Source organism: Amblyomma americanum, chromosome 8, assembly GCF_052857255.1.
Source record: "Amblyomma americanum isolate KBUSLIRL-KWMA chromosome 8, ASM5285725v1, whole genome shotgun sequence".
NCBI classification, from domain to species: Eukaryota; Metazoa; Arthropoda; class Arachnida; order Ixodida; family Ixodidae; genus Amblyomma; species Amblyomma americanum.
The window spans coordinates 16,652,718-16,680,047 of record NC_135504.1 but is presented as its reverse complement, the minus strand read 5'-3'; the positions used below and the strand labels follow the sequence as shown (position 1 = coordinate 16,680,047).

Here is a 27,330-nt window from a genome sequence, read left to right as displayed (position 1 = left end):
TAGCAAAGCTAGATATCACGGGCGTGTGCAATAGCATCATACACATAAATGGAGCGCACCTTCTCTTGCAACATCCCAAGAGGGCTCTGCGGAATGCGGACACCTACATACTGAAAAATTCTAGGCAATCGCATTTTTAAACGAAAAGTTGCTCGTGAAGACAACTTTTTCACATATCGTAGGACTCCACCTTGACAAGTATTAGATACAAAGACCGATATCCCCTCTGCATGCTCCTAGTATTATCGCTAGTAACCTTTTTGCTATTGTCAAAAACTTTCCCCATTGACTTTATATGGCAGTCTTAACAACCCAATGCTTGCGAAGGACAAAGTTTACAAGACAGATGTTGCTACGCATCGGACGATTGGACCATTGCCTTCAATATTTCTATTACAGTATCTTAAAACATTCCGCAGTTGACTCGCAATTAAAATTGATATCCAAGAATCGTGGACATGGCGCAGAGGGTGTTCCTCGAGTTAAGATTTTTTTTAAAATCTGTTCGCGTGAGCATGTTGTACTATGGTATCCCAGAGGAGATAAATAATTGGGACAGTGCTTCGAAGGTTGGCTCTCTTGGAGCGGCAAACCACCCAACGCAATGTTCCTTTTTGAGATTTCCAGTTTCCGCGCCGAGAACGGAGAAATGATCTTTTAACGCTGTGCACCATCACTGAAGCAGTACTTACATTTTATCTCTCCAGACTGGAAGAAAAAGAAAAGAAGTTTCAGCAGACACCTTCAACTCTCTAAAAGGCAATGAAGTTCTAAATAAAATGCCAATTCAATAAAGTGCTGCAATAGTATCGGAGTAAAGCTGGTCGATTGAGAGGCTCTACCGCTGTTTTATATTAGCGCTAAGTGTGAACAAACTATTTTAGCATAATTGACTGCTTCGTCCCTCTTTCCTGCACTGCCACGTTTCAAAGCTAAAAGTGTTATGAGGTCACATTGCCGTCAGACTCTAGCGAACATCAGAGACAGCGCCCGAACATAATGGCGAACCTGTTCAGTGAATGAAAAATCGCCACATTAAAAACGGGCAAATAAATTACGGGTAAACCTAATAATAATTATGCGATGACAATGTGTTACCATTAGGTATTATCTTTTACATTTATTTGCTTCTCTTAAACTTTTTGTATTCTGCTCATAATTTATAATTTATACCTTGCCATGTATTGCTTTGCTCAACTTGAGACGTGCAACAGAAAATTTTGAGCGAAAAGTTAAGAACTTGGTTTGGTTTGGTTTATGGGGTTTAACGTCCCAAAGCGACTCAGGCTATGAGAGACGCCGTAGAGAAGGGCTCCGGAAATTTCGACCACCTGGGGTTCTTTAACGTGCACTGACATCACACAGTACACGGGCCTCTAGAAATTCGCCTCCATCGAAATTCGACCGCCGCGGCCGGGATCGAACCCGCGTCTCTCGGGCCAGCAGCCGAGCGCCGTAACCACTAAGCCACCGCGGCGAAAAGTTAAGAACTATACGAAATAAATAAAATCGCTATTTCACTTTACCATACTTTACCATTCTCTTCTTGGCTAAGGAGGGAAGGTTACAGAGTCTGAGCGTCCGTAATTGTGCCAATCGGCCGAATGGTGACAACTAATAATGACTTTGCTTTGTTCTTTGCTGAGTAATTCATTGGTCATATTCATTTTTGCTTAGTCAGCCGTACCCATTTTCGTTTTTTCTCAGTCACTGTTATTTTCGCCGAATTATCTTAGTTATTATTAATCACCATTCGGCCGAATGGAGCAATTACGGACTGTCAGACTCTATAACCTTCCTTCCTTTGGCTAGGAAAGCTCGATCTGAGTATGGTAAAGTAAAATAGCAATATTATTTATTTTTTTATGTGTCTTAATTTGCGGTCCTATTACGGTCCTTTGCCATTCTAATTTATTGGAGCTCTACGTTTCAAAATAAGTAACTTTGAATTCTTGGGGACGATCTGAGCAATTTCAGACAGCAGTTCTTTTCGGCACAGTTTCTTACTTGCTAATATGTAAGACTCCTCCTGGTTACGGCCGACTGCAAGGTCCGGGCTAGGCGCCAGGGGCACGTACGACATCTGGCTGCCGGCAACTTCCATGGCAGGTCCATATGGGGCCTGCTTTGCCTGAGGGAAACCCGCTGGGGGAGGGCAGGCAGCACCGATATTCTCCATTCAGACCACAGAGCTGGCAACCTACACAAAGAGAAAAAGGCAATCGAGCCGTTACTTGCCAGCAAGCCTTAGATAGCTTAGCCAACGGCCGCTTCGCTGCCAGATGGACAAGGCGGGCGATGCGTTAAACACACCGTTTTTAAGGCGTTGTCCGTCCACGAAATCTGTCACGCTATAGATGCCAATCAAATGACGTGAACTCGATAAGAAAAAATTCTTTGTTCACGGCGGGATTCGAACCACCAGCAGAGCGTGCTAACGACTACACTACTTCCTGTCGACGCACATGTAGTTCTCCTCGGCAGGAGGGACTTATTATTTTAAATCTTTTGAGGTTGCCCCAACCTAGTATATAGTTTACTTTATAGGGGTTTAACGTCCCAAAGCGACTTCCGCTATGAGAGACGCCGTAGTGAAGGGCTCCGGAAATTTAGACCACCTGGGGTTCTTTAACGTGCACTGACATCGCACAGCACACGGGCCTCTAGAATTTAGCCTCCATCGAAATTCGACCGCCGCGGCCGGGATCGAGCCCGCGTCTTTCGGGCCAGCAGCCGAGCGCCGTAACCACTGAGCCACCGCGGCGGCCCAACCTAGTAAATGTCTAGCCCGTTATGCTTAGTGGCTTTATGTTTCGACTTTTTTCATAGTCCCAAAATAATCTTTGTCTATCGTAAAGGGCACGGGCAGGGACACTTCATTTTTCATTCTTTTTACAGTCCCACAATAATTTTTGTCTAGCGTAAGGCTGGCAACATTATTTTTCTTTCTTTTTCTCTGCTCACACTAATACTGTGTCTAGCGTAAGGACGATGGAGAGTGTTTGCGGAAAGGCGTCGAATCAGACGGATGCCTCCCAAACGCCCTCCACTGTCTCCAGCGTTTAAGACTCACAAAAAATTGTGTACTTAACATCTTAACCACGCATCAGCGACACAAGCAGCAAAAACACGCTAAAGGCTGCCGCCTCACCGCACTTTAAGTCGACAAAGTGCCCCCTTGAATGTTTTTAGGAGAGATTCAGAACAAGCTCACGTTGCGCTGTATCAGTAGATTACGGCGTTCTGATGAGAATGTGGACACTTTCACTGCTAACAGAGTTTTTATCGGCTAGAAACGATTAAAAATTAAAAACAGGCGTCACTACCACTGGCACCTTTCTGCATCAAGCTGCGGTGACGTCAGGACAGTTGTCTTGTTCTGGATCCCTGAGGCAACGCCAAAATGCCACTCACTTGCGGAAGAGTATCACGGGGTCCTTTTTCGATGAACGCTATGAACTTGAACGCAGGGGACAATAAAATTTTTAAATCCAATTTTCTCAGCAATGGTAAATTCTTTCGTTGCCGAACAAAGACAGCGTAGGAAGGAAGCGAAATACAGAATCAACCTTTCCTAAGAGCCGAAAATTGGATGGAATTATCAATAGTCTCCCTTAACCAGGATCAGGAACTTCTGCGACAGACTTAGGGCCCCGCTGGTAGAACATATTGACCGTGCAGCACATGAACCCCTATGCAAGATAGAACATAACACGATTTTATGCGAGACTTCTTCTGTGCTGAATGACAGTTTTTATGTGATAGTTTTTGCGTGTCCTACGCTTTGGGTGGCCGTCGAATTCATTCCTTTTATTATCACTAGAATTAGAGCACGTGTACACTTGTTAGCTGATTTCGTTTCCCACAGCACGTAATAATAATAATAATAATAATAATAATAATAATAATAATAATAATAATAATAATAATAATAATAATAATAATAATAATAATAATAATAATAATAATAATTGATTTTTGTGGAAAGGAAATGGCGCAGTGTCTGTCTCATATATCGGCGGACACCTGAACCGCGCCGTAAGGGAAGCGATAAAGGAGGGAGTGAAGGAAGAAAGGAAGAAAGAGGTGCCGTAGTGGAGGGCTCCGGAATAATTTCGACCACCTGGGGATCTTTAACGTGCACTGACATCGGACAGCACACGGGCGCCTTAGCGTTTCTCCTCCATAAAAACGCAGCCGCCGCGGTCGGGTTCGAGCCCGGGAACTCCGGATCAGTAGTGGAGCGCCCTAACCACTGAACCACCGCGGCGGGTAAACAGCAGCACGTAGGCCTGTTTTCTGTTTCGCTTGCGTCAAAGCGCGGCAGCTGCCGCCAATATTTCATCCGGCGAACTGATGTTTAGTGGCCGAAAGCCCATACTACCCAGCCAATGCGACGGGATTATGCCTTTCGAGCAGGAGTATGACATGACCTAAGGTTGTCCTGCTCGACTAAGGACGATGAATTGACTCACCGACTCCTTTGTGACGAAGAGATTCTTCCCGGGATGCAGGTCCTCACCGCAGGCGTCCAGGAGCTGTTTTCGTGTTGCGGCGTTAGCGTTGCCTTACAGCTAAGGACGCGCTGAGCTCGAAAGCGGAAGTGTTTTGCCCTTCTTCTTCGTCGAATCTGCGCATGCACACTAAAGAGGAAACCGAGCACATGTTTTTATCGTGGGAACTCGATCTACACGTTCCCAGAATTCTTAGAAACGTCGAATTATTATCTGTGCAGCCGATTTCCCTAAATTTAAACCGGATTAAGCGTCACAGCTCCTGCCATTTTTTTAAAACTCAACGCTGAAGGTAGGAGTCACCCAACGCATGGATTGCCCTTTCAGCCAGTCGCATGGCGTATTGCCGCTCTGACATCGGCGGAGTGATACGTAAAACAAGGAGTCCACGCGTATTTTTTATTTTCGTGGGCCTAATTTGTGGCTGCGTGGTCTGCGACTAGGACTGTTTATTCACACAAACTTAAAAAAACTAAATAAAAGCGAAAGCGAAGCCACCACGGGACTGGCTGAAAAGAACTCGACGTGTTGGTTGACTCTTCCTACCGTCAGCGTTGGGTTAAAAAAAATGCGGGAGCCGGGACGTTTTATCCGATTTAAATGAGTAAACTCAGGCGCTCAAGACAATAATTCGACGTTTCTAAAAATGCTCGGAACGTGTAGATTGAGTTACCGCGGTAAAAAGACGAGTTCAGATTCCCATTCAGTGCACCTTTAACAGGTTGGAGACAAAGCCGACGACAATGACTACAACAGGAATGGCAAGCGGGTGCAGTTTCAGGAGCGACCGACGAAATAGAGCGTCTTTTTATGGCGTCAGTGATGAAGTTTCAAAGCTATAATCAGTTACAAGCTTTAGTACATGCATTGGTATAATTGCTCTGTTGAAGAACGAGCAGCAACCTCATTAGGCTACAAACATACGAGCAAAAAATCAAACAAATACCACAAGAATACACGCCCCAACACTACAAACACAAACACTATAAACAAGACGACTGAATTACGTCGTAAAGAGAAGCGGACGCTTCGAACTCTGATTGACATCACACATCGCGAATATATCTCTGATCACCCGGACCCACTTATGATGAAGCTGTACGCTATACTACAGTACAGTACTATTAGTACGCTGTACGGGATACTAAGGAGGCTATAAATATCTTGGTGTCTATGAGACAACCCCATATTTTACACTGACTGTTTAGGGGCTATTAGACAACAGAAAAGGGTTACAACGACACTAATCATCACTCAGTTAAGTTCAGTTCAGTTTTTTATTCCAGTCATATAAAATGGCTGAGGAGACTGGAAAAAGCCCCGCACGCGGCTTGACGAAGCTCCCCTCTCCTACAGCAGTTAAGACACGGTGATGGCAGGTCACAGCAAAAATGAAAATAAAAATAAAATAAAAAAGAAGAGAAGACATGGACATGCGATACATACATTATAATCAGAATTCATCAGCATGATCTCTGTACAGTTTACACAAACATACAAATACAATAAGTTACTTGATCACATCAGTGTTTTTCTTTTGCCGTCGTGGTGGCTCAGTGCTTATGGTGCTTGGCTGCCTGCTGACCGAAAGACGCGGGTTCGATCCCAGCCGCGGCGGTCGAATTTCGATGGAGGCGAAATTCTAGAGGCCCGTGTACTGTGCGATGCCAGAGCACGTTAAAGAACCCCGGGTGGTCGAATGTTCCGGAGCCCTTCACTACGGCGTCCCGCATAGCCTGAGTCGCTTTGGGACGTTAAACGGCCATAAACCAGTGTTTATTATTTTTTTTACGGGACAAGGTTTTGATGCTGTTATATGAGGCGGATCGAATGGAGGAAGAGGAGAAGGCCTTTAATGGAGCAGGAGAGGTGCGGATCGAATGAATAGATTAGTGAATGTGTATCTGTTGAAATATGATGGTAATGCGTATATTAGTGTCTGAAACCCGTGAGAGGGAGAGAGAGAGAGAGAGAAAGTAATGTAATGAAAGGAAAGGTGGAGAGGTTGGCTAGCGCTAAAGGGACCCCTGCTATTCTACTCTGGGGAAGGAGGAAAGGGAAAGAAAAAGGAGAGTAATTTGTGCCTGGACAAGGCGAATACCAGCGTCCATGGTGTTTTGTATTGTGGACAATCGTATTTTCGCATAGCTTTGCAGGTCCATTAAAAACGCAGTGTGACTGTGTACCTGAGATTTGTATAGTTGAATCACCCCGTACTACTGAATGAGCCCTTACAGTCATGGTGCGGTATATTGAAAATAATGGTCCTGGATGTGCCAGATACGAAGTACATGCTATTGACCTCAGGGGATTTTTTTTGTAGTTAATAAAACGTTATGAATATTAGTTCGTGTTGTTCCCCAGACAATATGACAATACTTAACATGCTATACAAATATAGAATGATAGATTACAAGTTAACTTTTAGTTGATAAGATCCATTTGAACTTTCGGAGATGCATTCTTTTAAAGAGATACATTAAGATAACTTTCTCTAGAGATACATGCTCTCAATAAGAGAATGACATTGCAGCGATGACATTACAGTGAATGTTGTGTGAACAGGCGAAAAGAGAAATTATAAAGCGTAATCGGATGTACCAGAACTGCTATGGTGGGTAGAAATACTACGCTGAAGCATATGATGTCCTTAAAACTGATCCTGCACAAGCTACACTGAATGAAGCGCGTTATTTACCTCCTCGGTTGGAGCTCCTGTTTTTTATGCTAATCTCCAGTTGGTGCTTCTGCAGTACATCACGGAGTCGAAGCTGAACAGGGAAAGAAGAGTGGACGGCAGCCACAGGAAACTCAAGTAATACTACTTCAATTTCAACAACAAATCTGCATTCTAATTTTTAATACTAGTTTAATAATATTTTTATTTTAGAATTTTGAGCACCTGTAAATCACCGCCTGCGTCTTTTCCAATCTCCTGCAGGGGTTATGGGCGATTATCCTCTTGAGGGCAACTACTACCACTACTATAGGAAAGAAATGTCGATTTCCCAGATTTATTCATGCCAAAGATGGAGTTTAACTTGATCGAAAACTCTGGAACTAAATATAATGGACGCTTTTCTGTGCCGAAATGAGCGTCACATCGAGCACACTGTATGGCATATTGCAGATCATGAGTTTCGAGAAACCTCTTCTATCGGTAATACTTCAGGAATTGCCCCGGGAGGAGTGAGCAAAGGTCAGTGCAGGGGTGAAGCACGACCTGACTTCTACGGTGAAGAAATAGGAAACGGGCGCCCCGATGAAGTGAAGGTTTTTTGGTGGTGCTGCAAAGTGTTAAAAGCCTGCAGTAGACATCGGCTACGAGTATATCAAATGTAACATTCCGGTGCCTTGAATGAGTCGGTCTCTTCACAAATGTTCCTGCGGAAGTTGTCAATGACGAGAATATCACTCGGTCCTCTTGCTCTGTCAAATTATTTCCAGAAACAAGCATGTGGGCTTTATTTACATACAGACACACAAGACGTTATTGACATCTGCAATTGATAATTGCTTTACAATGAGGAAATTTACGCAACGTTGCTTTCACAATGTACGCGCTTTCTAAGGTTGTCGACGGTCAACATTGTAAGAATGGAACTGCTCATTAGACGTTTCTGAAAGCCTTTTAGTCGTTCTACACCCCATACTTTATACGAAGTAGTGAGTGTTGGGGGAGGAAGCATAGCGGACTTTCCCGGCGAACCGGTTAGTCCTCAAAAGGGCTCAGACCACGATCTGCAGGCAGGCGGCCTCGTCGGTGTCTGTCTTGAAGTGCGTCCGGAAGAACTCCACTATTCTTCGAAGCGCACGCAGTCTCGAGAAGCTCCCGTACTTGTTCATCGAGGCACAGGTGTTGGAGAAGTCGTCGTAGTCAAGGTCGAACGCGGCGATGCCGAATCGTTGATCGGGTTGCTCGCCCTGAATTCTGCATAACTGCCGCAAAATTAAAAAAAAACGCGAGGAAAATAAACTGCATGTGGTAAAATTACCGCATTACAGTCAACACTACCATCGCCTTTACCACCGCAAACATCACCTGTACAATAATAAAACCACTGGCAGAGTTGAGATGTTGAATGTTACAGGTGGGATTACACTGGCAGAGTCGAGTGGACGTACATATGACTCCAATAACATCTGTGGGTTGTTTTGCGCCAGCCCTTACAAAAATGGTCTATATGCAGTCTACAGACTTTATTGCCTTCCTATAGATATTTCTTTTTGTCTTTTCATAGTCTATAGACTGTCTATAGACAAAGGTCTACTAAAAGTGTATGGTCATAAATCTATAGATGGTCTATCTATATCAAAGTCAATTGTTGGTCTGTCTATAGACTGTCTATAGTAATTGTATTGTCTATGAACGGTTCTCTAGGGCTTGTCTGTAGAGTTTATTGACAGAAGTCTATATACAGTCTATAGACTGTCTAGAATTTTTTTTAAGGGAGTCGTGGGCAGGTCGGTCGAACTTCCTCGTTATAACGCATTTCCGCCTTGTACCGAATTTCTGAAGCACATCCCTTATAGTGTTAACTAATGCTCATTGAACAGCTTTCCCAGGAATCTCGCCCAGTGCCGGTAACTGATGCAAGAGGCGCAAAGGCCCGATACCAATAGGAGGCAAGGGGACAAAATCACAGCGCTGCAGGTCTCTTGCCGTTGCGCGGCTTCACTTGATATTAATATCATTTCTGCCTATACTCGCCCACAGGTTCGCGATGTAAGAGTTGTCTGCAAATGTGAAAAGGAAGCGATGATCGCTTTGGATCCCCTTGAAGGGGCTTGTCTTTCACTTACTCTTATCGGCTTTCTAAAGCTGCATTTAAACTTATTCGAATTCTAGCTACCCTTTGGTGTTGGTTAGGGGTACCGCAGAATGCTTGCTCTTTCGACGTCCTTCAAATCTCTCAACTTCTTCGACTGGTCTCAATACCACCGCTTTCCAGAGTCCACCCCCTCACACCACTTCTTAGCAATGTTGAGGCAACATTTACCAGTTGAATAAAATAAAAAACCGTGGCTTCACCTTTTTGCAGAAGCCCTTTTCGTTATCGAAGGACAGAACCCGCCGTTCGGTGGCGTGGCTGGCCAGCACGGCACCCTGTTCCGGGTTGTAGGTGAAGTGCTGCTCGAAGGCTGGGTCGTGGCAGATCTGGTGCGGCACAGAAAGAAAGAAAATGGCGGTGGTTCAGCTCTGGTTAAACCTGGAGTGAAGCGATAGCTACATCTGGCTGAGTGGAACTTGGTCACGTGACCAACCACGTGATTAACCACGTGATCAGCCACGCCGCCGGCAGCTGCTCTGCACCACGTGACCAACCACGTGACAGCGTGGCGGCGCAGCCACCGAATGGCAGCGCCGACACGCTGAAGGCTCGAAATCGTGATGCAGCTATCGCTGCAAAACTGGTATTAGGCACTGAGGGTTTGCCTTCGTTTTCGGCTGCAAAATGCAATGGTCTTTCTTTTTTCCTGAACGATGAGCTTTTTGTAAAGGTCAAACACAAGATCCACGCAAATGTATCATAACGGACACAATGTATTGTTGGCCGCAACAGTTGAAATTCTTGGGATGGTCTGGAAAGAGTAATTTATGAATTGCAAACTAGTTTTTAACCGGGCAATAATAAAGGGCAATGTAAAATACTCGACACACTGGCGAAAAATCAAAGCAGAATTGGCTCTATTCGTTGGCGCCGTTGAAGTTTTATTTTAAATTCTTCTTCAAATGAAAGTGAAAGACCAAGCATACCATGCAAAGGACCGTTCATGTTCAAAAAGGTTCTTGACCGAAAGGCATCATATTCTAGACAGCAATGAAAGTACGGACCCTTGCCTGCATGCGATATCAGACTCGGTTAGTTTCCAATATATCCAAGGTTATTTGTGCACGGCTTCCTCACATCAGTCTATCTTACATGCTTAGCTGATGCAACCTCATAATTAGCATCCCTGAAGACAAACAAACGACAAGCCATAGCACTCTTTCCCCAAGGCAACTGAACTTACAAAGCAATGAAAAATACATTTGAATAAGAAAAGGACTCAAGAAAACTTCAGCCCCCCCCCCCCCCAAAAAAAAAAAAGTACAGAAACAAACGCCATGAACTGAAAGACGAAGCCTCTGAAGCGCCTAAAAGGTCAGTTTCTTTTCCGCCGTACATCAACAGAAGGGGCGCTCACGGACATGTCACCCAAGTGAACAATTGCCGTAGCATCAGTGAGCTCACTTATGTTTCGAGCAAAATCAACTAGAGACCGTGTTGAGTTCAATTTGCGATCTCTGAAAAGTAATGTACAGATGTTCAAGAGACACACCACGTTCAATTCTTGACCTTTTCAGGGCATTGTGGGGGAATAATAGAGGCTCACCTCCGCGTAGCTGCCGAACGACGTCCCGCTTGGGTTGTGGGCGCACCGCTCGAGGAACTCCAGGGGCCTTCCGGGCAGAGGCGAGGTCCAGCGGCCCTTCATGGTGACAGAGACAGCCCAGAGCGCCCGCTTGTCTCGCCTGGTCAGCCTCGACAGTTTGCGGATGGTGTCGACCGCCATTGTCTGGAGGGCATACGTGAATTGGCGTCAGTAACGGCGCGCCTATTCCGCCATTCGCTACAATTTTAGTGGCCATAGTCGGATACAACTTAAGTCTGCAGTGAAGCTCCCCTAAAATTCAGGGCCGGCACATAGAATTCCTTCACGACAAAAAAGTAGTCCGTTGCTAAAACTTTTCTTGTTACTAAAACAAGAAGCTAATAAGAAGAAACAAATTATAAGCTATAGAATTTTGTTGGATGCATGTCTTGTTTGATAAAGCCAATCGTTGAAAAGTTGATTTCGTTTACTGTTGTGATCGGCTAGCGGAGGAATACAGGACACCGTAGACCAAGTCCCCTTGTTAACAACTGCTGTTTTCTTAACTTGTGTCCGACCATACCTGTATAACCCATTGTGACCTTGAGGTAAGAGATGTAATAAGCGACTGGCGTCACAGTAAAGCTCCAGTAAAAAACAGGCCACAGTTCTAGCCCACAGAGTGATTACAACTCTGGTTATAGCGCTGGTTGCAACACCTCAATGTGCGTATAGTTCTAGGTGATTGCGCTTCCCGTTTACGGATGCAATTACAACCCAAACAATGGAGAAACCTCTTATTACCGCACGTAGAATTTGTCCTTCATGACGTAATGTGGCGTCTATTTTACCGGCAAAGTGGTCTCATTGAATTGCGACGTGTTGCGGTAACTAATTGTGCGCTTATGTACCCTCTCTGGTGGGAGTTACAATGCCAGCTGAGTTAATTTCCTGTTAGGCAGGCACCAGCTAGATGTGATTCTCATGTGACGTGATATATTTATGTGCTTATAGGTGGGTACGAATTAATCACACGTGCGTTTAATAGGTTTCAGCCCACTTCTCCACATGATGTTGATGTCAGTTTTTTCGTGTCGTGCTCGCTACGGACACTATCACTGCCGGAAAATCTCCAATGCACAAAATTCTCTACAAGTAGATAATAGCCGGAGGCAGAATGAACGGAGAAAGCATTCAGGCCTACCAGGTCGTGCTGGTAGCTGTTGTTGGCTTCCTGGGGCCTGGTCACAACCGTGGGAGGAAGAACCCGGCATTCGGCGAACGTGTTGTCGCCGGAATAGTAGTGGCCCTGGGCGATGAGCACATCCGGCTGGTAGACGTTCCTGCGCACGCAAGAGTGATGCTTAGGCTCTCGTCATCATGATCGACATCAGCCTCACTACGCCCACTGTTCGGCAAAGGGCTCTCCCAGCGATAGAAACCTCCAGTAGGGCATGAGACCTTTTTGGCATGGCAGGTTCAACAAATTTTCAGGCTGCTCCGCGGCGTCACTGGAGCAGCAGATAGGTAACTTGTTCTTTCTGGTTTCAGAAGCCTACAGCCGACGGGTAGAAATGCTTTTGTGTATACTACGTCTAGAGCGGAAATATCTTGATCCCATCGCTCAGAGGAAATTGCGGTTGCAAAGAAGGTGGGCTAGAAACTTTGATTTAAAATCTGAATTAAAGCACGCGGGAGAAAGTTCTTTATTAAGTCTGCGCTCTGTGGAGAGGCGCTCCTTTGAAAGGACCTTCATTTATATGGCGATACTAAAATACACGATGAGACCGAAAATGCATAATAAACTGCACTGTTCACTCGTCAGGCGAACGCACATACAATCAAATGTGCTGGCTTCGCAAATGCGGTAGTGATGATCGCTAGCTTCGGATTTAACCGGCGTCCAACCACGCGGTGACACCCAATCGGGGTGTGGTGCTATTGGGCATGGTGCAGATGTTTCTGCCCGGCCGTGGGATTGCAGGCTCCTCCACATCCTGTTCTCTTCAACGTGACATGTCTATGCAATCTGTGCCAACGATGACTGCAGCCCCCCCAGAACTGAAGTACTTCTGTCTAAACATGTACGAGCGGACTTATTCTTCCCTCTTTCTGATTCTTGAAATTCGCGCCAGCACTACTCACTTAAAACTTCTCTCGTAGTGGTCTTCGAGGGTGTAGTTCAGGAGGACCACTGCGAAGAAAATGAAGGACGGGTGGCCGGCATTCCTCTGTGTCTCGGCCTGGCTGTCGATTTCCTGAAACAAAAATTGCGGTATAACTACACTTGCAGCAGACGGTGAGCATCCAGTAGGAAAACCCTATTCAGTTCACTTTCGCGGCCACTACCGCTGCAACCTTCTCGTATAAAAACCGAACAAGAAGCGAATATCCTTTTCTCTGCAAGCACTGCGCAGCGCAGGTCCCTGCCGGAAATAACCGGCCAAACTTACCGCTGACCCGCCGAAACTTCTGGCAGTTTGCGATGCTTGTACAGATCGGACAGAGGGTGAGGTCTATACCGTAGCAAAGACTGGCGGGGTGAAGCTAACGATGCACTAATTGAGCGTACTGCTCAATTAGTGCATCGAAGTAGCAATATGCCGTATTTCTACTTCGTAAGAGAGCTTTTGTCTCTTTTCTACCATAATCGTTGTTGAATGGTGCGTGCCTTCTACACATTAGGCGTCTGTCCATCTCCTCTCAGCACACGACCAAACTTTTTTTTTTTCACATTGTGCGCCTTTCGATGCTATCTAGAGCGCACAAATAAAATATTTTACATGTTCTGTGCCTTTCGCTCCTCTGTTGAGCACTCCTTTGTGTTGTATTTTAAGAAACAACAAAGCTTCAAATTTCAAGAAGGCAACATTGCGAAGACACTTCGGGGGCATTTTTCAACCACTTTCAACTGACGTATTTAAGATCAAGCAGCAAGATCAAGAGTTAACTGCACTGACCTCCCTCTTAATGTGATTACAATCATCATCCATCATCATCATCATCAGCCTGACTCCACCCACTACAGGGCAAATGCCTCTCCCATGTCTATTAAATTAACCCTGTCCTTTGCCAGCTGCGCCCAACCTATGCCTGCGAACTTCTTAATCTCATCCGCCCACCTAACCTTCTTCCGCTCCCTGCTACGCTTGCCTTCTCTTGGAATCTAATCCGTTATCCTTAAGGACAAGTGGTTATCTTGCCTTCGCATTACATGCCCTGCCCAAGCCCATTTCTTCCTCTTGATTTCGACTATAGATGTCGTTAACCCGCGTTTGTTCCCTCACCTACTCCGCTCGCTTCCGGTCTCTTAACGTTACATCTATAATTTTTATTAGCATAGCTCCCTGCGTTGTCCTTAACTTGAGCTGAACCCTATTCGTTGTCCTCCACGTTTCTGCCCCGTAGGTGAGTACCGGTAATATACAGCTGTTGTACACTTTTCTCTTCAGGGATATTGGTAAACTGCCATTCATGATTTGAGAGAACCTCCCATATGCACTCCACCCCATTCTTATTCTTCTAGTAATTTCCCTCAGATGATCCGGATCAGCAGTCACTACGTGCCCTAAGGAGACGTATTCCTTTACCACTTCCAGCACCTCGCTGCCAATTGTGAACTGCTGTTCTCTTGCGAGTGCGTACCTTGAGGCAATCTATGGCCACGTCCACTTCCGTCTCCTTCAGGTTTCTTGTAGGCGTGTCCAGGATGCCAAAATGAAAGATGCCGCGATCCCAGAAATAGGCCAGCGGCGACTGACCGCTACCTTTGAGGTTCGGCTTAAGGTGTTTCGTGCCTCTGCGTTACGTAACAATCACATGCAGCCATTAGAGAGCTATTTAGGGACTTTATTTGCATTGTCCATCAGTGCTAATGAGATGTGAGCAGCGCAACACTATGACGATAAGAACAAGACTCAACGCAGCCCTGAGGGTGTTTGTGGCTGTGTGTGGCCAATACCAAAGACCTTCGCTAATACAGTGGGCCCTTCTATTTTTGTGTTGTCTCCAAGCTTTATTGACGAATGATTACACGCGTTGTCGACAACACCTGCCGAACAAGGAGAATCGCTTTGTGCATCAAGAATAGATTGGTTCCCGCAGAAGTGAGTGCCCTTTTTCGCCCAGTGTTACCGTCATGGAGACACGGGAAACGAATAAGCAGGATTCTGAGGTCTCAGCTGAGGCGCCAAATTCTCCTGCGTAACGATCTTCTACGCACTGCTTGTCGCACGCAATATCCTGCCTGGCTGGCTGATAAGAACATTTGGTCTGTCAAGAGGTTGTCATCCTAGATGACAGAACAGCTCTGGATATGCATGCTCAACAGTCTGCTCAAAGAAACAAGAAAGGACATGAAGAAAGCTGTGAGTGGTTTGGTAGTTGTGGGGGACATCGATCTGCCAGATAAGGGCGCTCTGCCCGTTCTCTTCTCTCGTGTGCGTGCGTGCGTGGTGTGTGTGTGTGTGTGTGCGTGTGTGTGTATGTGCGTGTGTGTGCGCGGGTGCGTGCGTGCGTGTCTGTATGTGTCTGGTTTTGGCGCCTTCAAGTTACAATGATCAATTACCAACTAGCCCGACAAGAAGTTTCCTTAACATTTGCTGCATCTGTTTTCAATGCCAATTTGTCAGCACTAACATCCACAGAGGATGATTTTTCGGGCAGTGGAAAAGAAACCTTTAAATTAAGCTCGAAAGATGCGGGTTCGATCCCTGTCGCGGAGGTCGCATCTTGATGGCGGCAAAATGCTTCGTTCTTCGTTTTTTCCGCAAGCCATCCGAGCTTGGAATACGTTGCCAAAAGATGTGGTCACCTCTAATTCTTTTCAGGCTTCTTTGGAAGGATTCTCAAATCTAGAATGGGAATAAATGCACTGTTTTGGAATTGTTTGTTTTTATTTTGGGTTTTCAATGCGCGATTTATCGCATTCTATTGCATTGCCTTTTTCTTTTTGCAAGTTATTTTGCAGCCAAGATTTTATTTTTACTATTATTGTTTATATTATCTTTTTATTCCTGCAGTAACCTGACTGTACACGTTTTTCATGTGTATATACAATTTATCCCTGTTTTGCAAAAGCCTCCAGGATGAGGCTAGCAGTGTGTTGTAAGTAAACAAATAAATAAATAAAGTACTAGAGGCACTGCGCGATATTAGTGAGCGCTATAGAACCCCAGGAGGTCGAAATTTCCGAAAAAAGGTAAAAAAATAAATATATAAAATGCTAGAGGCACTTGTACCGTGCGATGTCAGTGCGCGCTAAAGAACCCCGGAGGTCGAAATTTTCGAAACGCCTCACTGCGGCATCCTACACAGCCTGAGTCGCTTTGGGACGTTAAACCCCATGAACTAAACCAAAATATGCTCGACTATCATGTGTGCATTGAACGTTCTGACAACGGAAAATAATCTTCACGAACACAATCATCACCATCATCGTCGTCACCACCCGAGCTGAGTCCAGCTGTCTTCCCGCCGCGAACTTGCACATATTTCACTTTTCATAAGCTTTGTTATCACTCATCGCTTCATGGCGATTTTTTTTTCAGGAGCCCGCGGACAATTTTCCACGTCTTGATCATACTTGAAAAGTTATGAGCGCCCCATGCTGCACGTTCCTTTTCGCGAAGTCATTAAGAGCACGTATGACCATCGAGTGGAACTAGCTGCCATCGAATATTGCTACCGTAGCGTGTATGACAACTATATTTCAAGAGCTAATTCACGCATTGAAAATAACTAACCAAATCCACATTCTTAATAGTGCCATTCTTTTACTTGATCTGAACATGAACCTCTTGCGGTGATTCATTATGCACCCCGGAAATTTGCGGAGCGGTATTTCTGTTGGCTTACTGTGACTTACTAGTGACTTGCCTGTTGGCATCATTGTATTTGCTTGTGCTGATGCTTGCGTTTGTAATATTTGTAATTTCCTCGATAGGCTAAATAAAATACCTTCCTTTTCTCTAGTGTTAGGTTGTGAATAGGGTATTTTTACAGCCCCCTTCTTTCCGTAGTACCGTCAAAAGAGTGCCTTTAAACGTATTTAAAACAAATAAATTGAAATAAATAACAAAAACTAAGAACATGTAACTGATTACAAGTAATCAGTTACTTGCAACGCGGGATGTCAAACTCTATATTCGCTTTTCCGCGAGACTATTACAGGCAGAAATCTCTCAGCAGAGGGTTCTTTTTATATATGGCGGCTTTTGCTTACTTGAAGGCGAAGCCGATGCCGAAAGCTGTGGTCTTAAACGTGTTGTAAGCGTCAAGAAAGACCAGTAGGTCCTTCTTGAATCCCGCGGGATTCAGGAGCAGGTTCCGGCCGTCCTTGTACATCGAGTCGTAGAAAATGTATTCACAGAGACCATCATCTGGGAGCATGGCCCCACTGTTCAGCTTAGACCCCATCGTGCACACCATGGGCCGCTCGTTTAGGGCTGCGCGCAACGTAAGACCGACAGTGTCAATCAATCAATCAATCAATCAATCAATCAATCAATCAATCAATCATCAATCAATCAACCAATCAATCAATTGAAATAAACCGGTACAGCAATCAGTCAATCAGCCAATCAATTGAATAAATCAGTCAGCCAGTTAATCAATCAATAAATCATCGACCAATCAATTAATAATTCAGGCAGTTAGTTAAGTAATGAATTATTCAATTCGTCAATCAGCCAGTCAAATCAGTCAATCACTCTCACACACGCACTCAGTGAGTCAGACAATCAGTCAACCAGTCGATTTATCGATCAATCGGTAAATCAATGGACCGATTGATCAGTCAATCAATAAATCAGTTAGTCAATCAATAAATCAATCAACACGACTGATCGATCGATGATGGCGCCACGCATGACTCCCACTGCCACTTTGCTTATTTGCTATTTGCACCGAATTACCACTGAACATGTACAGATATCCGCAGTGTCCTGTGCTTCATCGGGCGGACTGTGCCTCAGGAGTAGCGTATTTTGCGTTAGAGTTCGGGCAATAAATGGTTATCCCAGTTGGCTTACTCCGAATTACGGAGTCCAACGTAGAGTGGAAGAAGGGTGGCTATAGGCAAGTCTGTCCGAAATGGCAGATTTGTGCACCCCTGGCAATATATATATATATATATATATATATATATATATATATATATATATATATATATATATATATATATATATATATATAAATATATATATATATATATAAATATATATATATGCTGTGGAATGGGTTATGCAGACAGGGCGACGCCACCGGCAACATTGTGAACTAGGAGAAAATAAGTTTATAGAGCCCGTACCGCTCTAAAAGGAAATAATGGGACCAAACAGGAAAAAAGCTGGGCCGCAATGAAACTTGGGAAGAGTACTGACCGTCACGCGGCGAGATGGTTGGAGGCGCAGTGCTCCCTTTGGTTGTCTCGGGTTCTGGGGGCAGCGTGGGTGCGGGGGGAGGCACGCTGGAGGTCTTCGGAGGTGTCGTCAGCCCGATGTAAATGTCCGGCTTTCCGTGGCTGCTCAGATCATTGAAGACATCTTTCGTCGCCTCGGTGGTAGAGGCTGACTGATCTGGACGGAAGTTTAACAGCACAATAATATAGAACTATAAATAGAAGTATACAAATGCTGGTTCAAGAAGTAGTGGACTTGTGATTATGAGCGCGATCTGCAGTCATTAGCGGGACTCTGACGACAAACTGAAGATAGCCTGTATTCATAGACTGCTGCGTTGTATTCAAGGAGAGACTACTCTCATCAATAGTAGACCTAATGTAAACAAGAAACGACCAAAAAAATGAAATGCAAGTCTTGTCAATACCAGCTGATTTGTCAAGGAGACAGTTCGTCTACAATAATTTTTGGCAACGGTCCCAGAGTCTATGCTACATCGCCATTCACTTCAGAATGAATTTTAACGTAATTGGTTTTTTTGGGGAAAGGAAATGGCGCAGTATCTGTCTCATATATCGTTGGACACCTGAACCGCGCCGTATGGGAAGGGATAAGGGAGGGAGTGAAAGAAGAAAGGAAGAAGAGGTGCCGTAGTGGAGGGCTCCGGAATAATTTCGACCACCTGGGGATCTTTAACGTGCACTGACATCGCACAGCACACGGGTGCCTTAGCGTTTTTCCTCCATAAAAACGCAGCCGCCGCGGTCGGGTTCGAACCCGGGAACTCCGGATCAGTAGTCGAGCGCCCTAACCACTGAGCCACCGCGGCGGGACTTCAGAATGATGGTTGCAGTCTTCGATGCAGACATCATGGCTTGAATTGAGCGGTGGAAAAATTTTTTAAATGAATTTTGTCAGCAATAAATTAGTAATTCACTGCCGTTGCCTATGCGTAGAACAGTCGGCGCAAGAAGCAGTTCTGACTAGCCGGGTGCTTTAAATACAAGCGATTCAGACGCTTTTGCACCGTCATCAATGCATGCATACATTAGGGCTGAACACAGGAGAAGTTTCCGCTGCTGTGCAGTGGGTAAGGCATTTCGCTGTTCAGGACGATTTGGATTAAAGCGTAGTTGCGGCTTATGCTGTTCGATTTGGGGAAATACAGAAACATTTCTATAGTGCAAGCTTGAATGCGCGTTAAATATTCCCAGGTGGTCAAAATTAATCTGGAGCTCACCACTAAGGCATTCCTTAAAGCTCACCTGCACCCGATAATGGCAGAGGCTAATTTGATTCGAAGAGGAGCTTTATAATCGAGAACAGATACCGCCACAGCAGATGGTTTCCAAAAAGAAACACTAAACGTCATCCCATCTTTTCTTTTGGTCGGCGCCTTTTTCTTTCGTCACTAACAGACTGTGTTACCTTTATCGACCTTTACCGGTACCGGAGTACCGGGAGCCCACGCAAAACCAAAGCGAATGCGTAAATCACCTTAACGGCGCCAGATGGTGCCAGGCACCCGGCAGCTGCACACGCGCCTGCAGCACCGGGACTAATCAGAGCGAGCTCACTGGCGGTGGGCTGGCTCCCGGTACTTCAGTAATGGTAACACGGTACACGGTATGCTAAAGGTGTCTAAAGACGCCAACTATTTTTTGGTGCGGATCTCTCAGGCTAAGATACGCTGTCATCCAACAGTTCAGACTGCTTACCGTTCATGAGTATTGCGACGCAGACGACGGCCGCGGTGAGTAGAACAAGAAACAAGACAACGGTCATGACTGTCTTGAGCAAGGTCGGCTTGTCCCTGTGAGGAAGAACAGGTGACGAAAGACGAGAGCAGTGAAGGAAGCCTTGAAAGCGAGATATTAAAAACAAAATGTCTTCATTGTTTCTGCAAATGCGCAACTCCCGCCATCGCTCGTCATCTTTTCCACTGTACAAAACAAGGCTTAACAATGCCCCGTCCCTACTGTATTGATTGTGAGAAATGATTTCTCGCTCATTTGTGCGAAATGGTGTGGAATTACGTGTCGCGACCCTGGAAAGAATTATGCCTCGAGTGAACGGTCTCTACGAGATCTATAACAAGTTTAACATTCGTTACAAAAGCAGACGATTTTTTCAGAAATCTCGCAAATTTTGCTGCACTACTTTCAGCTGCGTGATTGCACCGCACTCCCCAGGAAAAATAGTGACCTTACAGGGAAACAAGTTTTGAATAGGCTAAGAAATGAGGCTTCCTTAATTCAGTTTATAGCAAGAAAAGTAAAGAGTATCACTAATTTTTTTAAATATGACTTATGTAAAAAGTTGCTCTATGCATGGCTGCAACTTGTTCACCGAAAACACAGTACCTGCAGCTTTGATAGCTTAGTGGCTACCAAAGTCTGGCGATGTTCCAGCAAGCTAACAAATGGAAACGAACAGAAAACATTGTAGTTCAATAAGCGAAAACTGCAGAGCATTTGTTTGGAGTCGCGCGCTTGTCCTTACAATTACGACTGTAGAAATTGCTTTCTTACCAGATATTTACTCTGCTTTGAAAGTTCTTACTAATCGCCCTTGACTATCACGCGTTAAGGCAACAGTGAACGCACCTATGTACAACTGAAGCCACGCTAGTGGTCTTAACCGACCTGGTCGTTTAGCCGCCAAATTAATTCCCCAAAAAATGTACCAGATTCACTTAACTATATTGGCAATTTTCGGTAACGATGACTTGTCAGGCTTAAAACACGCACTTAACTCACGAAACGCGTTTTTCATGAAACACTAGCGCACTTTAGTGCTCAGAATTGCAAAAAACTTAATTTCCGATAGTAAATCGTTTTTAGCGGTGAAAACAGCGCAAAATCGGGACGATCGAGCGTGACTCGTCATTGAGGATATTGGCACAATCTCCCATGACGAGTACAGCTCGGGGTTGGTGGTTAAAGAGCGAGGCTTCATGGGTGTGTGCGATAGCATTGTAACATGAAACTATGATGAGGGTGTTTTCCTCTTGCACCATGACGATAGCGACCAGCGATATAACTAATGTCAGGCTGCTTACTAAGTTTTTCACGTGCAAGGCGAGAAACAGAGAGAAGAATGTTGCCCTGTGGATCAATATGGCAGCATTACTTACAGCTTATCTCTCCAGACTGGAAGGAAACGATAAGAAGGTTTATCAGTCAACTCGAACGCTCAAAGAGGGAGTAAACTGTGTTGAGAATAATCATCCCTCTACAGGTCCAGAATTCAAAGCTTCTCCTATGAACAAATTTTTATCTTCTACGTATTTGCCTGCAACTGCGCTGTGCAAGCAGCGTGTCTTGCACAATTCTGCAAAGAGATGCCCCACTGACGGTGTCAAAAGAGCTCAAGAATATATTTTTATGAAAACGACTGAGGCAGGTGCAAGTTCATAAAAATTTTGGAAATTTTTTTCGCCAAGACCCTTTACTAGACGTCCGCGTTTGAGTCCTGATCGGTAGTAGTAAAAAAAAGAGGCCTAGGTGACAACGGCAAATATCAAATTAGTTGTTTCGTTGCTACAAAGATTCACAGCAACTGTATAGCATTGCTTCGTCATATTCCGACAGTACTCAGATTTAATTTCAGTTTCCTGGTTTTCAGCACCACTACACTTTATTAACTGGCATAATAGCCGGAGAATGAGAAAACAAGCATAGAGAGGATATGCGGAGAGTATACCAGAATGACATGGTGGTAAGGCAACAATGTCGAAGACGAGTACATTAAGAACATAGAAAGAGTATAACAGGAGCGATTAAAGAGTGGTTGGGTTTACGTATGCTCGTGCGCTACAAGTTTTTCTGCGCGTAGATTCTATATGAGTATGAAGGTGATCACATTACAACTAACCTGCACCCATAATGTGCTCAGCGCCAGCTCAGATTTGCACGAAGACCAAATAAAATACATGGGCCAACTAGCTCGTTCTGCATTGTATCCTTAAGCGTCGCTTTTTAGTGCTCTAATGCCAGAGCCCCAATGTGCCAATTTTGCCGTTGTCGGTTTGCCCAGCCATCCAAGCTAAGTAGACTGCCCACCATGGCAGGTGGCAGTTCGTTTAATGATTGGTCGTGCGAGATGTTGTTGGGCCTCACTAGTGCCACCGGTGGTAGCACTTGTCATTGCAGGATAGTGGCGCATTACTTAACCGCTGCACCATTGAAGCAGGAGAGGTATGAGGACTCCCAGGGATCTATGATGTAAAATAATGAACAACCGATTCCGCATATATGGGCAATAACCCATTAACACTATAGCGTAATAGCCTTCAGACGGAGCTTTTGTCCGAATGCGCCCATTTTTGTCTGAAGCCTGCTTGACCTTCAAAACTGAGCCTCGAACCACTACTGAAGCGAAAAACGATGGACTTGCACACCTAATTCACATTTGGTGTAATCACGCTAAAACATCCGGCATTTTTTTAACAGTTGAAGGGCTCCTCACACCCACCAGAAAATGATCTTCATTGATTTTTCTCAGCCACCAAGCTTTGGTCATCATCACATTCACGGTGACTCTGAACAAACCACTATGCGCTGCGCCGTAATTGGCATCAAATGCCTTTAAAGTTGAACAGGATTCAGACACCGCCGCCTGTCGGCGAAGTTTCGTACTTGTCGACATGTAAGACTCCGTCTGGCTCTGAGCGGCCTCTGGATACGGGGCGGGAGCCACAGGAGTGTACGGCGCAGGCGCCAGGGGAGTGTACGGCGCAGGCGCCACAGGAGTGTACGGCGCAGGCACCACAGGAGTGTACGGCGCAGGCGCAACAGGCGTGTACGGCGCCGGAGCGTGCGGAGTCTGTTTCGGCGTTCCATACGCGGCCTGCTGTGCTGGTTGAAAGGCAAACCGCATGGCGTTCGGCTGAGCTAAGCCACCGGGGGAAGGATAGGCACCGGCGTTCGCCATTAGACCACAGAAGCAGCTGGCAACCTGCGGAAACGAAAGAGAGGGAAAGTTATGCCGATACTTGTCCGAAGACCTTAGCTAGCGGTGCTACCGAATTGGAAAACTATGGTGCGAACAAGGCGGGAGACGCGATGAGCGCATCATTTTTAATGGCACGTTGAGGTCAAATTGATGTTCTCTTGTATCGATAGATTACCGCATTCTATTGAAAGCGAAAATAGTTAACTGAGATCGGAGATATTATAAGACAGAAAAAAAATCGAAATATAGTTATCCTTACCGCCAAGCGTTTGCGCTGTAAAAGGAGTTCATTTTTCCGTGGCGCACACTTTAGAGGCTAGGTTACATGACCATCCACTTCCAAAACGCTATGATGGAATTGTTTTAGATTTTGACGACATGGGTTTGAATCCAATGAAAGGCAAATTTTAAGTGTAATTTTGTCAGCAATTTATGCGTTTTTAACTTCGTAAAAACTGAGGCACACCCACCACAAATTCAAGGAGTGAGTTTTGCCAAAACAATATTGTACGATCTCCAGTGTCTCTTTGAAGCCAACTGAGGAAATAGCGTCCAGAATATAGCGACAAAAATGGCGCAGAAACAGGCTCGGAAGGTTGTACAGAAACCGCCGTCCTTGCGTGTCGAAGCACTAGGCATGCGTCTTCAGGCTGATTGGTATATTATATAGGGAACACGGGATGCAGTCGCTCAGCACCAGCTGCTAGTGGCAGATGCAATAGTTCCCCGTAGTCGGAAGTCGCACTCTTTACTGACGCCAGGATCGCTTGCCGCGCACAGTCACTCACTACCCTAGCTGAGATGGGTCGCCAGAAGCAGTACTCCTACTGAAAAACACAAAACATATTGTGCCGTCCACTAGATTTTTTTGTAGTACTTGAGATATGAACTTGTAGTAACAAAACAATTCTCTGTTGTATTTCGGTGTCTCTTCTCTTGGCAATGGTTGCGCAGAAAAGTAGTTGAGAAAGATTCTGCGAAACTACACAAAAATTGATCGTTACGATAGGGTGACAAAAAATTTTGTCGCATTTTAATGAGACAGCGTTAGGAGGTCGTTTTGATAAAACCAGGCGGTGTCTCCAACGCGAAATTCCTGATTGGTCGAGTGGGTCATGACGTCCTCAGCACGCCAAATTTGAAAATCAGAGGGCTAGAATGTTCGAGTAGCTTCCATTAGATTATCATATGGGGTTATGCTAACCCGCCTGATAATCAACTTATCCACCTTAACCCATTTACTGGGTCGGCCTACTTCATAAATTTTGGCGGGTCCTTCTGGGAAGTTAGGTGTGGGCCAACTTCCAAGTTCCAAGAAAAGAAGATGAAGATCACCTTTAAAGATCGTCTCTGGTGTCTTAGAATATCTAAAAATTGACCTTGCTTATGGATTCCGTACTGCGAAAACTTCCTTGCCTAGTTTTAGACTCAAGCCTATAAAAATAAATGCAACAAGAAGGGTTCTGCCTGTGAAAACATTGCGTCCGCAGCTCAGTAACATATTTGGGCAATGTGAGAGAAAGGCACAGTTTCGGAAGCTCTCACTAAAGGAAAAAAAACAAAGACATGTTTTAGTTGTAATACTGCAGGAGATACTGGTGCAAGTGGCAAAGTATACTTCCCAATAACAATATCAATTGAAAGGCAGAGTAGTCTACGGCAATAACAGAGTTCCCTGCCTTGTTGTCACTCTGCAAATGACATAAGCTATCGTATTTAATCTGCCCAGACGCGTTATGATTGCGTTATCCAGGGACTGAAGAAGGATTTTGCATTATGACCAAACCACGGAGTAAAATAGCCTACACGACTGCAATCGGAGCAACCAAGTGGAGTGCTATATTGAGGAGAAAATACGTGGCGCATTCGTAATATATGGCGTCGCAACTACATAAATTGGCTTCCACCTTGCAGGCAGCGTTCCGGCTTTGCGTGAGCATCCTACTGATACTCGCTTTTTATGCAACGACAGCGTTGCACGCATTTCACCTCTTTAGCATCGCGGTTTGTTTGCGAAGCAGTGAGGGCAAGTCGAGTGGCGACTTGGACGGGACTGCGAGGAGATCCGTGCAGAAGTTCGCGTTTTCGAGAAAGGGGAAGCAGAGGACAACAGTTATGTTTTCGTGGAATTATCGCGAGGTCTGCATTGCGGGTCTAGAGTGGTCGCTGCTGTCCACCTGCCTGCGGAGCCGATCATACAAAATCTACAGTGCTAGTTTACGGTGCTAGGTGTTAGAATACGAAGAATGCAATTACAGACAGAAATTCCTTCCTCAGTAATAATGCACCCGCCGCGGTGTCTCAGTGGTTATGGCGCTCGGGTACTGATCCGGAAGACCCGGGTTCGAACCCGAAAGTGGCGGCTGCGTTTTTATGGACGCAAAACGTTAAGGCGCCCGTGTGCTGTGCGATGTCAGTGCACGTTAAAGATCCCCAGGTGGTCGAAATTATTCCGGAGCCCTCCACTACGGCACCTCTTTCTTTCTTCTTTCACTCCCACCTTTATCCCTTCCCTTACAGCGCGGTTCAGATGTCCAACGATATTTGGGACAGATGCTGCGCCATTTCCTTTCCCGAAAAACCAATTAATATTAATATTAATGCAGCGCGAAGGCATGTTTTGAATCTCGACTCAATCGAAATGCGGCCGCCGCGGCTGAGATGCGGTCTAGTGACGCCATGCTGAATAACCGGAAGTCGCCACCACTCAGCCATCGAGGCTGGAATATGCCGTTCGAGAGCAGTACAGAGCAGTACAACCTTGGTAATGGGCCCTTCAGGTGCTAAATGACGACGTAATAGCTTACCAAGTAAGGTCAAACAAGAGATCTCCGAGAAGACTTCGTCCTCGCTCCAAGTGTCCAGCGGCTATTTGCCTGCTCAGGCCGTTAGCAGTGCTGTAACCCAACGCGCGCGCAGGGGTCGAAGCTTGTGTTACTTCGTCGTTCTTTCGTATCGAAAACCTTCTCATCACTATGCACTAGAGGGCTCAGCAAATAAGTTCTAGAAATTCTCTATAAGCCCTAGTTTTCGTATCGAATATGTTTGAGCACTACTGTCCATGCAAAAAAAAATTGCAAACATTCCGGCACTCTGATCTCTCATTATAAGGTTAAGCAATGAACCTTATATACAACCCATAATAACTATCTGCTTGAGATTAAATGGGATCAAGATTTAAAGACGGAATTTTCAATCCGTAATGGCGTAATTCTGAGCCATCGAGAGTGGAACATGTCTTTCGAGAACAGCACAACATTGGTTATGGGAGATATGTGAGAGGATAAAATATGCATTATAGGCTCTCTATACAATGACTTCATTTATAATCAACTCTCTTATTATCATCATCACGCTACATTATCACCTTAACTGCGGCCGGCTCGCCAGGAATTTGTGCTGCCGGTTGCGTGAATGAGCCAAAGGCACCGCATTGTTGCTGTCGCCTCTGAAGGAATAGCACTGCTTTGAATTCTCCTTGCTTTCTCTTCTTTTTCTACCTTCCTATCCTCCTTTCCTAACGGCATGCACTATACCTTATGTTGCTTTCCTGAGTTCGATTGTTTTTGTCTTTGAACAGATAGTCAGTGGGTGGGAATCGCACTACAGGATATTTATTACATCATGTACCTGTAATGCAAAGCGTGCCGTGGCCGAGAAGTGCGCCGGATGCTAGCAAGCTTTATGCGCAGAACACAAGACATATGGACTCTTTCATGGCTCCTTTCTAGACGTCTCCCATTCGGCTAACCAATTTCTATATATTCCAAATGTTTCACAATAGAGACAAATGCTTTGAAAGAGCAAAAAGCGGAACTCGGCATTCGCATGGCTAAAATGTTTTGTCAAACAGTTTGGGCAAGCGTGTTTAGGATTAGTATAACTTCGCACTTCAGCAGTGTGATTTGATAATAAAAAGAGAAATTAGAGGGATGCTGTTTGCAGCGGCCACCTCGGTAATGGTTATAACCACACTGTAAAAAAGATAGGCGTTGGCAGATTATTAAGTTGTGTGGGTGGTAATCAGAAAAGCACCTCGTTACCAAAAGTCGTTACCCAAACGGCTGCCGCCTGGCTAGCAAAAATTATGGAGAGGATCATCG

At 45.1% G+C, this 27,330-nt stretch overlaps 1 protein-coding gene across 1 annotated transcript; it reads right to left on the bottom strand.

Moving 5' to 3' along the window:
- Positions 1-8,002: 8,002 nt before the first annotated feature.
- LOC144100989 (uncharacterized) lies at positions 8,003-26,101 on the bottom strand. Its single transcript, XM_077633949.1, has 12 exons — positions 26,035-26,101; positions 22,912-23,230; positions 21,408-21,423; positions 19,990-20,084; positions 18,254-18,448; positions 17,095-17,317; positions 14,517-14,670; positions 13,017-13,129; positions 12,076-12,214; positions 10,893-11,075; positions 9,547-9,672; positions 8,003-8,453 (listed from the first exon to the last, which is right to left on the bottom strand). The coding sequence occupies exons 2-12, from the start codon at positions 23,204-23,206 to the stop codon at positions 8,244-8,246; spliced, it is 1,749 nt and encodes a 582-aa protein (XP_077490075.1). The 5' UTR covers positions 23,207-23,230; positions 26,035-26,101; the 3' UTR covers positions 8,003-8,243.
- Positions 26,102-27,330: the final 1,229 nt, after the last annotated feature.

What these genes read in the sequence shown, in the direction of transcription:
- LOC144100989 (XM_077633949.1), bottom strand. Translation starts at nt 23,206, where the DNA reads ATGGCGAACGCCGGTGCCTATCCTTCCCCCGGTGGCTTAGCTCAGCCG. An exon ending in ACAGCTACCAGCACGACCTG is followed by an intron (nt 11,076 to 12,075) that starts GTAGGCCTGAAT and finishes TATGCCCTCCAG; the next exon opens with ACAATGGCGGTCGACACCAT. An exon ending in CGTTCGGCAGCTACGCGGAG is followed by an intron (nt 9,673 to 10,892) that starts GTGAGCCTCTAT and finishes GTGCCGCACCAG; the next exon opens with ATCTGCCACGACCCAGCCTT.